Raw genomic sequence first — 13,584 nt, 5'->3', positions numbered from 1 at the left:
TCAGTTAATTGTAAATAAAACAGGACATAATGAATTGCATGTCCAATAAATCAATATTTAACTCACAAGGATACCTATTAAATGTACAAAGTGAAGCGTTTTTATAAAAGATATTATCACTTCTTGAATTTGATGGCAGCATATGTCTCCAAAAAGCTAAGAAAGAGCCAAATTTACCACCGTATGCCATCTGTTCCGCTTTTATCGGCTGTGTGTTAACATCTGGGAACTGAGGAGACTATTTCCTGGACTATTTGAGAGGAATACTATCTCATAAGTTTTGTCCCATGTAGGATTGTAGCTGCTCAACAGATTTAAATCTGCTTTGTTGTATTTTTGGGTTTAAAAGTGCACCCAATGTTTTGATTTGGTGAAGTCTGAATTGTAGGCAGGCCAGTCCAGCATCTGGACTGTTCTACTGCGAACCCACAGTAACAGATGTTTTATTAAAAGCACCATGTGGTTTAGCATAGTGTTGCTGAAATGTGCAAGGTCTTCCCTGAAAAAATGTTGCCTGCGCGAACTTTTCAGCATTCATGGTATCTTTCCATGAGTGTAAGTTACCAGTTCCATGGGTATAATGCAGCTTAGAGATGCAAGCTGTTAAACTATGTACAGAAGAGAAGACAAACGGCCCTTCTCTTCTGTTGTCCGGATGCAGTGTCCATGGTTTACAAATTTTGATTTCTTTATTATTTGGTCAGACCACAAATCAGTTTTCCATTTTGCCAAATACGAAATGGCTCATGTTCATATTTGACTTTTTCTATTTCTTTTTCTTCTTTTCTATTTTCTTTTGCTTCTTTTCTATTTGTATAATTAAATTCAGCTCAATTTGTATTGCTCCAGTTCACAACAAAGTCATCTCAACGCACCTCAAGCCAACCCATTGTGCTCCAATCAAAACAACATCCACATCCATGCAGTTTATAATAGCATTGTTTATACAAGACAAGTCATAAGATAACTGCCAAGTTAAGGAAAGGTAGAGGTGTAACTTGTATTCAAAGATTGAATAGTAAACTGTGTGTCCATGACAGAGTAGAGCTTGTTTCTGATGCCACCTGAGGTCCTACAGGTCATGAGCATCCAATACTGATGTTCCTGTTTCTCTTGAACACAGAGATATCTCCAAATTGTCTGGATGTCTTGATGATATAATGCACTGTAAATGGTGGAATATTGTCTTTACAGTTTTACATTGTGAAACATTATTACCAAATAATTTCACAATGTATAGATTTTACAGCTTATGAGTAGATTGTTGAACCAGCTTCTCCTCTTTGAGACTCTATCTCTCTGAGGTGCTCTTTTTACATCCAACCATGTCACTGACTTGTTACCAGTTAACCTAATTAGTTATGATTTGTTTTTTCAGCTGCCACTAACGTTTTTTTGCTGTCCCTGTCCTGAAATTTTGAGACATGTTGTTTCCATTATATTCAAGATTAATTCAGTTTTTCTAAAATATCATATTGCCTCACTTTCAACGTTTGAATTGATTTTTGGTGCACAGTTATTAAAATATTACACCTCAGATGCATGAATTATTAAAAAAAAATCAATGCTACCTTTTCACAAATACAATATTTTACTTCCTCAGACATGTACAGAGGAGCTTTTCTTTGTCTTTAATATCATTTTAATGTCATTTGACTTTTTATTTAGTTTTTTTATTTTACCTGTTCTACAGAAATATTAATAAAATAATATATTGTCATATTTATATTATAGAAATACTCTATAAAAATGCACTAGTATCATTTTCTTGTCTTGTTTATCACTGAGGTAAAGTTGATAATTATGTGTTTGTGTATATGTGAAATTTTATTCTTTGTTTTATTCTTCAGTGAGTGGCAGTGTGTTGGGTGACTGTTCTAATGTCCACTAATGTGGCAAAATTGTAAATTTACCCTCCTCACTTGTAAATATATGAGAAAACAGAATTTAAATAGGTGTCCACTGCAGCGAACATGTTGCATTAATGGGTTAATTTGTGCAAATGATCACATTTTATTTTCATTTATACTGTTTCAGTTTTTCCCTGCGATGGACTGGCGAGCTGTCCAGGGTGTACCCTGCCTGTCGCCCAAAGCCGGCTGGGATAGGCTCCAGCTTCCCCGCGACCCTGAATTGGAATAAGCGGTTCGGAAAATGAATGAATGAATGAATGTTTCAGTTTTCCAATATTTTCAGAGCTGGGATTGTATTTTCCAAACAATTATAGTAAATAAAATAGATTTTTGTCTTTATTACAGATATATTTACAGTTATTTGGTTTCAGATGTACTTTAATAATTAAATTCTTTTTATGATAAATTTGTTTAACAACAAACCAGTAAGTCCCAGTGTTATACATTTTAAAATGAAAGTAAAGAAAGGCTTGTAAGTAACACTGAGTAATACAACATAGCTTCTGAAGTGCAGACCCTGGTTTTAGTGATATGTTTTGTCTCAGCGATGCTCCTTTACCTCTGGACACTGTCATCTATAAAAAAAAAAAATGTAAGAACGAGTGCACAGTCAGAAGCATCGACCTTGTTTCTTACAGAGGTCTAAAAGCAGGTAAAGCTACAGTGATTACACGTACAGAAATGTTTCCATAAAAGTGAATTGACTGATGTTGAATGTACACATACACTATAAACTGATGTGTAATGTTTAGAGCATCAGTGCTAATAAAAAGTGCATTTCTTTGGAAGTAATAAAAATTTAAAGACGCCGATGGACTCTTCCTTGTCATGGAATTTCCCAGTGGCATCGGACATGCAGTCATAAAGCATCTTGCGTGGCTTGGCTGAGGACTCTGAGTCTGTAAATGTTTCAGTGAAGAGAGCAGAACTGAAAGTATCTGGTGTGTTCATGGTCCTCAGCCTCTGTGTCCTCACAGTATGGCTAGAACATCCTCGTGTCTGAGAACTTTGTAGGTGAGCCAGTACAGTACGTTGAACATGAGGAAGCTCATGGGAAAAACAGCTCGGGAGATGGTGTCGATCCTTTTTGCCCGTTCCACAAAGCGCCGGCGGATTTCATAGAAACCTAAACCTGGAGGTAGATCAGCAAAGACTGGCGTTGCATCCATTTCTGGTGCACCTTCTGTTGATAGTGCAAGTCCAAGACTTTGGAACAGAAAACCCTGCTGAGCCAGCTCCTCTTCCTGTCAGACACAAACACAACACAAGAGTTAGCACTGATTCTGTCAGCTCAGTTACTGGCTGCTGTTTAACTGAATGCTGCAACAGTACATACCCTGGCACATGCGCTGCACCGCTGGGTCACATTCCCATGAGCAGCGCTGTTTCCCTTCGCCTTACTGTCACTGCTCCCCTGCTGATGATGACAAGACAGAACATGAATTTAATCAGTGAATTTCCGTTGCATTAGATTATTTCACAAAGTATGAAGCAGATGTTTTTTGTACAGTACTATAAATATTAAAACGTAATAAATAAATCCTGCAGCTGCTGTTACACTACTCATTTTAAAAAAGGATTTGCCTGTAAAGATGGTTTTGGGCTGTTTTTTGCTCCCCTACATTCTTTTCCTGATATTCAGTGTGAGGCAGCAAGATGTTGAGAACACTCTGTCAACAGCAAAATAAGGTAACTTGAATTAATTACAGGTCAGTGCTGTCAGCATTTCCCTGTAGGAGCGCGGCATGCAGCTGAACTGTTGCATAGCTGGGCACAGTGAATAGCAGGTGACAGCTGCCCGAGGGGCTGAGTGGGTGAGTTGCACTCACAGTTCTTGGTCGCTGTTGCTCTTTGAGCTTCTTCCTCAGTCTGAAGAACTCCTTATGCTGGCGTGAAACAAAGTTAACAGCTGCATACTCCAGCAGTGCGGCAAACACGAAAAGTAGACACACTGCCATCCAGATGTCTATGGCTTTGACGTACGATACCTGCCCAACCATGGGAAAAAAATTAATCAGTGAGCATTAACACTGATAATGTATTTAGGACTGCATGCAGCAATGACTGCACGAGTTGTTCACCGGCACAAAGTTGCCATAACAACTTAATTAGTTCGTGTTCAGTGCTTCGAGCACTGAAAGGAAAATGACTTTTTTCTGCTTTTAGCAGCCTCCATTTGATGTTACACAACAAATAGGTGTAATATAATGATCATCTTTCCAATACACAGGATACTCTTACTTCACTAGAACAGCTAGATAAGGTTTCCAGATTTGAAAGAAGTCTGTCTTGTGGAGTATGTATGACAAAGGCCCTTCTTAAATGTTTGCCTACCAGTGAAAAAAAAAAGTGCTTTTTGTCATTTGTCATTAATTAAACTTGCAATTTAATAACACATCAAATATGGGCAGACTGGAACCTACATGTTCAAAAAACTATCTAATTATGATTGTAGTTATTTTATTAGTTAATTTTTATTTAAATATTGAAAATCTTACATACTCCACCTTTAAGTACATGTTAAGTAGTCCAGTGGCACCAAATCCAATAGCACTCTCTTCCATCCGTTAACAGCTGGGGTTTTGTTGCTGTAAAGCTTTCTTCCTTGCAGCACAAATCAAAGCACAATATTCTTATATTGAAGTGTTATGGCTCTGCTTGGGAGTCCCCGGGTCCCTTTCCACCATAACTCTAAATATCTTCTCCATTTCCAGTAAGATATCACTCCAATGTTTTTGCAACTTGTGACATGACCAAAAACAATGAGTAAGAGTATCCCCTCCCATCTCACATGTAAGACACATGGACAAAGAACAACAATGTGTATAACTCACAACCTGTTCGGTGGCTTTTCTGCTGATTTTGCCCTTGATGCCCATAATCTGTAAATGATCCCGAAGTTCTAAGACTCTTATGAGAGGCTGAAATTAAAAAACATCTGTGCCAATTTTGATGACAATGGGTTTGAGAAAACCAGTTTTTGAAAATGTCCTGATCATACTTCCATTGGTTGCATGTGTCACTATGATCCTACATAATGGCTGCTTCAACCAGGCTGATTTAACAAGCTCAGCCTCATGGTATTATTATACACACAAATCATGTGACTAAACCAAACACATTTACAGTTGGTGAGAAGAACCACCTGAAATAAACCAAACATGATTATTTATTCTTTTGTATATTTACTTTTATTTGTTTCTTTTTTGGTTTGTTTTTATATCTGATTTGAACTGATCCCAGTGTGTTTATAGTCACTGCATATTGACGGTGGCATGCTTTTTTTCACCCCTCTGGCCAAAGCTTGCTGCCCAAATACATATAAATCATTGCAGCATAAGATAAACTAGAGGAATGAAGTAGAAGGGGATGTCTTTGCATACACGTACCCCACCACACACTTTAAGTGGGTCCAAAGGCATGAATACTCTGTCGTCCGAGTGTCACAAGACTCACTATGATGCATTTATTCATCATTACTGATGCCAGATGGGTGGAACATTTTGTAAAATTATATAATAGCATTACGATTAATGATGGGTTACATAATCGGAAAGGAATATTTTAATGATAAAATGCAATAACTAACTGTGATGAAGCTCAGTGTGGCTCTAAACAGGAGCTCCTGCTGCTGCATTTTATTGACATTATACAAATTTGGCAAATCAAACCTTGCTGAGTTAATATTTGCCGTCATAATTAATGAAACTAACTGCCTCACAACTGGTCCAAAAATATGCCTCTCAGTTAAAAGCTGTTTCCCAGCAAAATACATTGTTTCAAATATCCTTCCCTCCAGAACTTGAAAAAAGTTCAGTCCAAATAATGGGTCCAGCAAGTAGTTCAAATGGCCATTTTGTTTTTCCCTTTAAGGCATCATAAAATAAGTTAATCTAATTATATTCTATTCAGTAAAGCAATTGAAACTGACCTTTGGTAGGGAGGCCCTGGAGCCTGAGCTCTGTGTCGTCATGGTGAGGACGGTAGTGATTCCCAGCCCCACTCTGGCCGGAGCTGCATCCATGTTGATCCAGAACGACACCCAGGACAGGATAACAGTCAGGAGGCTTGGTATGTACATCTGGATCAGGTAGTAGCCCATTTGGCGCTCCAGGTAGAATTTGACCTCAATACAGGTAAATTTACCTAACAATGGAAAGAGTCACATGTCCAAACAAAGTCTCAGAGGTTGATGGTAATTACAGAGGAATTGGACAGCAGGTCCTACCAATGAGTTACATACCTGTGTTGTAGTGTTTGGTGCAGTAACCAAGACCTTTCTCCTCTTTTAGCACAAACTGAGGTAGCATTAGGTCATCAGCCACCTGCACTGCTCCAACATCCAGCCACTCAAAAATAAGGTCATTCATGGTGTAACCAACTAGGATTCAGAGAGAAGGAGCGCAGTTTTCACTAAGTTTATGACAAAGTCTGTTCAGAATGTTTTTTCAGCCTGCCTTGAAAGATGAACTCACAGCTTTCAAGCTGCATCGTACACGTCTGGCTGTCCATTGGAAAGTTTTTCAAATCCATGGGGCAGGAGAGTGTAAGTGTCAGCCTGGAAAACAGGAAGCAAAGTCTTAATGGTGTTTGGATGATGTACAGAAAGGCGTTACATGCACATCCAAACCCAATGGAGGAAAAAGGTGAGTGGGTACCCAGCCAACCAGCACCTCTAAATCCTGCAGCGCTGTTCTGCTTGGTGCCACTTTTTGCACCCTACATTAAAAGGTCACATCGAACAGCTCAAACCTCTCTGGCACCTGTCCTCCTCTTCAGCTTTCTATTCCACTGCGTGTCATGCAAGCTGCAGATGATTGACAGGTGCTGACACACAACATGCCAGCCTTTATGCTAGACTTGATGTAAGATGGGCTGAAAATATTTCATTCATTCATTCATAATTAGAAATGTGTATTCTGATTAAGGATCGTGGGTGAGCTGTAGCCTATTCCAGCATTCTGTGGGCGGGAGGTGGGGTACACCCTGGACACGTTGCCAGTCCATTGCAGTGAAAACATCTCATTATCAGTAAAAAATAAAATAAAATAAAAAAAAAAAGAGAGAAACTAAATATACATACATAGTGTATCTCAAGTTCTCTTCTTCATGATCTATGCAGCTCATTAAAGGAAAAACACCTCAGTATTTAGTATGTGTATATCTGTTACAGCATCCTGAGTTGAGTCATGGAGTGTGTCACTGCTCATTTTTAAGTGGAATCCCTCTTTTGATGCCAACGAGTACAAGTGAGGCCTTTCACACTGATGAGCAATACTGCAGAGAAACTGCAGCTACGTGAGTAAATGAAACCATAAATGTCATTATATTTACTATTTATTATTCTTTATGACGATGTTATTTCATTAGCAGGTTGTTGTTTTGTTCAAATCTTGACCTTTAGGGTCAAAGGTTATGTTTAAAGTTCAGTAACAGATTATTACATTCATGTCTAATAGAGGTGATAATGGAGCTTTAGACACTGCTTCTCATTTCTTATATTCTAATTATAACTGTACCATTACGCTACAGTTCACCACTGCTTTAGTGACACATTACTGACCTGATTTATTGTAGCCTGCAGATACAGTTTAACGTGAACTTGTTCACAGAGTGTGCTGGACAGTACAATTACTACTGAGCTGAACTGGAGTGAGACAAACACGTAGTGGACCACACAGTTTGCCTAGAGGTTTTCACTACAGCTCTTAGAGGCGGAAGTTCATATAAACAGCAAAACCTGACAAACATTTTTAATCACCAGTAGAGGGTTATCCTGGTAGGTTACTAGGTCAGGCTCCCTCTTAAAAAAAAAAAAAGCATCCTGTTCACCTGATGCTGTAGAGGACGTTTCCATTCTGGAAAATCCGAAGCAGTTTGTTGTCTGTTGTAACCTCGTGAAAGTTTGCACCTTTTTCGTTTGCAAAGAACAGGTCAGGTTTCCAAATGGAGTCCAACATGGAGGGGTCCAAGTCCAAAGAGTCATCTGGATACTCTTTATATGCCAGCCGCGGGTCATTCCATTGCTGACGTAGAAATACATTAAGCCGATAATCCTGTGGTACGGACATAAGGTCAGAAAATGCACTTAAAATAGAGCAAACGGGTTCATAACGCAGTAGATGCATGTAAGTATTTACATGTGTTCAGAAACATTTTCATGTCTTGCTTAAGTTAATCTTCCTGCAGTAATTCTGGTGTAGGATTGAGAGTGAGAGTAAATGGTTAAATGTGGGCAAAACAGCAGGAGCATCAACAAACGGACCAAAGTGCTTAACTCCCTGAATGACAGCAAACTCCACTCACAATTTTATCAATTAAATTTTGATGGCTTCTACTTAGAGATATTTTAGAAAATGCAAAAGTGCTCTTTACTCTAAACTTGAATAAATCAACAAATAAGGCCCTCACCATGCACCTTCCACAGGGAACATAAATAAAGGATAGTTTCTTATTTAACACAGGCTTTAGATGACAGATGGAAAAAGTCTGGCTGAAGTTATGTAATGAGCTGAAAAATAAGGCATTTAGAGATTCTAATTTACCCTAATCTAATGACAGTCATGTTTTAGCAGCATAAAACATGAGCTTTTACTAAAGGCAGAGAAGCGACCCAGAAATGTTTATCAAATGACTAAACTCTAAAGAGGTAGATGTGTCAGATTATCTGCATGAACTGTCTCTGTTCATTTCTATGAGGCAACAGGTTAAACAATCAGAGACTGAGGACAAGACAGGAAAATAATTGCATGGTTTACAAGTCAAATATTTGAATATAAACCACATGAGTCAGTGAGCACTATTATAGCTCAGCAGGGTTTTCCGAGTCTCTCTAGTTCATTCGATAATGTAGAAATGAAATGTCACCACCATATCAACAACAATAAATATCAATCAATCAACATCAATATTAAAATAAAAAAAATAAAAAAATCTCTGAATAATATTATGACAGTCTCTGTAGGAATAGGCACTTTTTCCAGTTCCTCCAAAAAGGAAGCAATGTCTTGTGTTACTTAGTGTTGGCTCAGTCAAAACCATTATAATTATGTTTTTTAAGTCCATTAATCAACACATGGCTTTATTTGTAAGATTCCTCAATACAGTGTGAAAGGTAGGAACACTATTCGACACAAGGATGTGTCTTCCATTTGTCTGTGTCAGGAATCTTGTTTCTTTTTGGCTTTTTTTTTTTTTGCTTTTTTTTGGTCTCTTTGTTTTGCTGCCTTTGTGGCTTGGACTTCCTGCTGGGTGTCATGTCGGTGGGGTTAATGTGAGATTCAGCTCAGCCAACCTACCTAAGATCCTATTTGTACACTCATCGCCAGACCGTTGCCTTACCTAGTGGAAGTATCAGTTTTGGATATTAATGTTCCTGTTTTTTGTATAAACTTCATTTTTTTCAATCAGAAGAATTCCATTTCCTGACAGGACAACCTTCGCCAAGCCTGCGTTTGCCCCGCTGCACCGCCACAACCTCTGCCTCAGCTATTTCTTTACAGATCTGCTGGTGGCTCCTTCCTGGGTCCAACCTGTCTCCTCCTAGTCTTAATGCCCTTCTTGGAAAAGAAAACAGGATTCTAAACACATCACACATTAAACAGCAGCCAGTGCTGTTTGTTCTCAATGGGGTGTGGCCAGCAATGAAAATGATTAAGTTAATAATTACAATAAATAAAAACATTCTTAACATTAGATTATCATCATCTGTACAGCACATTGACGTGATTTATGATGCTGCTTGTGATGTTGGAGCAGATCCCAAAGAGTTTTAATTCAGTTGTGAGTTAGAAAAGATTTATTTGTAGATCACATTGTGTTACTATGTTATTAACTAATATTTAAAAAATCCAACCTCATACATGACGTATACGAAATACAACAATAAGGTCATTTCTGTAGATAGAAGAAGCAGTAACTATAATAATGGGAATTACTTGCTGTATTCAGTTCTGAAATTCTGTTTCTATTCTTTTCTCCTTTATGTTTCATGTATTTTTTCCTCAGTTTTAGTTCAGCTAATACTCATTGCTAAGATGAAGACTATACACAGGGATAAAATAACAGGCTTTATTTGAATCGCCAGGTATTTTTAAACCACAGTCAAGTTTTTCAAGTTTTTTTTTTTTTTTTGACCACCTGAATTGAATAATTTAATGTATCATGCACACACACAAAAAGAAAGATCTGAGAGCTGTCAGAACTCTTTGTCCTCATACACAAGACAAGCAGATTAAATGAACTCCACCAACAGGAACATGCTGATAATAAAGGGATTAAAATGACTATAATATAATATAATATACTTTAATATAATAAAGTATATTAAATAAAATAGTCAGGAGAAAATACTTTAACATCATCACCTCGGTGATATTTCACTGCTAGTTCACATAAAAGATAGAGTAGAAAGTAGATAGTAGAAGGATAATAACCAATAATGCAGTATGATTATTAATATTATCAGTACTTCTACCAACGTAAAGAATCTGAATACTTTGTCCACAACGGTTTGATTGAAATCCATTTATTTTGAAATGATCTACTCTCTAATGTATAGTACTTTATATGCATTTTAATGCCAGCTCTGACATACATTTACTCAGCCGTACTAATTGCAGGGTTTGCATTGTGTCTTTGCACTGCTTTGCTCTGCTCTGCTTTAAACGTTGTGAGTAAAGGATGGCAAATACATCTTTCATTGCTCCAATGTTTTGTGACAAGATTCAGTAGAGCAGTTACATTTGTACCAAAGGAGGGATGTTATTATTTTGAGTGGTAAATATGAAATATAACAACTTGCAACTCGGATATAAAGACGCAAATCTAATATGAAATAATAATGTGACATGAAACTGACTGGAGAAATCAGTCTGCTACACACAGATGCCTTTAAGAGCCTTGCCATTTGCAGGCATCACTTTTACTCTCTCCTAAGTGATTCAGAAAGATGAAAATAATCAGGACAGTAGTTGTGCAACGCGAATTGTGCATGACAGTCACAGCCTTGCAGGTAGTGCAAGCAGAAGCTACTGGATGGGAAAGATCTTTAAGTCTACTTTATTAAAAGCTGAAGAGGTCAATGCTTCAAACAACAAGACAGATACAGAGAAATAAAATCCTGGTTTAAATCCATCCAATATTTAAGGTTATCATAGACATGCAATCAAGCAGAAACGGCTCACCATGGTCGTTTCAGTGATGGATCCAAAGCTGTTGATGAAGATGTTGCAGGTGACATTGACAGGAGGACCTGGCAGAAGCAAACTGTCATCAAACAGAGTAACACCAGTTTCTTAAGTACCACATGTGATGTTTGCAAAGTAGACTACGCAAAGTGCCAACGGAGGAGGGAGCAAAGCGTTCCTGTAAAGCAACATCTGCTTGTTTCCTTCATAATGAGCCATGTAACATCCTGATAAACAGACACATTCAAGATAACCAGCATGAAATTGTGTTGTCATTTCCAGAACACTCCCATTAGCGTAGTCCATCTGTCGACCACTGAAAGTTTAAATTATTCAATGACTCATTTCCACAAGCAATAATTTATTGATTTTGCTTTAGTTACATTAGTGTATTTATAGATAATTGGTTGGGATTTACCCAGCATGCACTGACAAGAATGTGGAGCAAGTATGAAATAAATATGAAATGCGACCCCAGAGACAGAGGGTGAAGTGTGTCAGAGAGAATCTGCTGGCTTCACTCACATGCAGGGATCAAGATGGGACTGAAATAGGCCTGTGGGGTAACATGCAAGGGTGACTGCACATTTCTGTCAGAATACAATCTGATAAAGAAAATCAGAACCCCAGGCTGTGGGTCAACACAAAAACAGCAACAATTCATGACAAAAAAAAAAAAAAAAGGAAAAAATAACGTGTAAACATTGTAGCCGGCAGCATCTCTAAATTCTGGCCCATCTGTGAATGATTTGTGCTACTTGGCTGCTCGGATACAAATCGAGCAGCACACTGTCACACCTGTCCAGCGGAAGGAGCTACAAGTGCACGCCACAGTGTGCTCACCTTTGAAATTTGGTCGGATGCGAGCATCGTAGCCAGATGTCCGTCCCATTAGTTTGTCCAGAAAGTCAGATGGAGAGGGGGGCTTGGGTGCCCTGCTGGGGAACTTTATCTCCTTACAGAGCACAGACCTGCCAGGTGACGAGACGACCAGCTGACTTTTCAGTTCTTTCCTTTTGGCTTTGGTTTTTTTTCCCCCCACATCTGTCACTTTTAAGATCTAATATTCCCAATTTAAATGAAAGGTGCAAGAGGTGGAAGTAGGGCTTTAGCTGCAACATTAACTTTAGTCTACCATCTCCTACATTTTCTCAGTTAAAAGTGTCCTGCTTACTCAGCTGTGCTCAACTCAGAGCACAGCTGAATACCAAACTGAACTAAATTTATAAGAGACTTTTGAAACTGGAAAATTCTTGTCAAATGAGTTTCTTTGCAGCAATCCTTCATTCTGCACAGAATATTTTCACTTAGCCGAACAGTTTTGTTAATTACAGATAAAATATTTAACTCATTGCTTCTCACTTCAAGAAAACTATTGTTGACAAGCCTCTTAGTAAAAGAAAAAAAAAAAGCACTCATCTCTTGTCGCATCATTTTGCACAGCCAAAGGTGTCAAATCACATTAAATCCAACAGATGCACGAGAAAGATGCCAAAGAAAAATGCAGCCTAAATATAACACTTGCTTCAACGCGTTACGCTTAAAATATTTTGTTTTTTCTTACCTGCCTTGTAGAAGAAATATAAATGAAGCCCACAGCCAACATAAGCAGTGCAGCAGCATTCTCAGCTGGTAGATAAAGCAGATGATGAGAGAAGAACTGAAATGTGAAGTGGGGGGAGAAAAAAAAGGGCAGATAAACAAGGAACTTCTTGTTGCGCTCCCAGTCAGTCGGTCTTCTGGGCTCAGATGAGCCTCCCTCCCTCCATGCAGGTGTAAAATACAGGAAGCTGCTGCTATATAATTCAAAATCCCAGAGAAGTTTTTTTTTTTCCTGTGTGTTTGTGTGGATGACTTCAAGCTTGGTCTCTTTTTTATGTCCATATGAATGCTGAAAGAACTACAGCAGGAGTATTTAAAGGGACAGCACCCTTTTTATAGCAAATTAGCCCCGCGTTGATTTTGGACAGTTTAAGATTCACATTTTAATGCATTTGGATTTACATTTTTGATCAGTTTTCTTTGCTAAAAAAAAAACAAAAAAACAACAAAGCCATTAGATTACATGACTTTTATAAGATATAAAAACAAGGACTAAGTTGTGCATTTTTAGATCAGTTTGCAGCTGTCAAATTATTTTAAATTTAAATACCCAAGTAAACAAAGTCAATATTGAATAACTAAAAAAAAAACATTCTCAATTACTCCAATTTGGTCACACCTAGAATTATTCATCTACAGATCTAAAACTTTACACGATTTACGGCATTAATTTTACAAGCAAAATGAGACTAAGGCATTAAATCCCAATTAATTCAAATGCAACATCTTTTGTATTGCCACTACACATCCAGAGATTGCTTCCCTTTATTTGTACTGGCAGACATTTCCGATCCAATTATCTCATCTCTAAATTGTCAAACAAATTCAAATACAAATGTGAAAGCTCATGTTTATTCCTCCATACAGAGGATGCAGCAGTT

At 37.9% G+C, this 13,584-nt stretch overlaps 1 protein-coding gene across 1 annotated transcript; it reads right to left on the bottom strand.

Annotated features, from left to right (window-relative positions):
• Positions 1–2,884: 2,884 nt before the first annotated feature.
• Positions 2,885–12,724, bottom strand: LOC306761434 (glycine receptor subunit alpha-2-like; the record flags this gene model as incomplete). The annotated part of the gene is made up of 10 exons (XM_079247588.1): positions 2,885–3,157; positions 3,250–3,327; positions 3,743–3,901; positions 5,845–6,059; positions 6,157–6,294; positions 6,389–6,471; positions 7,746–7,969; positions 11,099–11,166; positions 11,945–12,072; positions 12,666–12,724. The coding sequence occupies 10 exons, from the start codon at positions 12,722–12,724 to the stop codon at positions 2,885–2,887; spliced, it is 1,425 nt and encodes a 474-aa protein (XP_079103714.1).
• Between the last annotated feature and the right edge of the window lie 860 nt (positions 12,725–13,584).

Source organism: Telmatherina bonti (assembly GCF_933228915.1).
Source record: "Telmatherina bonti genome assembly, chromosome: 10".
Classification (NCBI taxonomy): Eukaryota; Metazoa; Chordata; class Actinopteri; order Atheriniformes; family Telmatherinidae; genus Telmatherina; species Telmatherina bonti.
The sequence above is the reverse complement of the archived record's forward strand: the minus strand, read 5'-3'. Positions and strand labels throughout refer to the sequence as shown.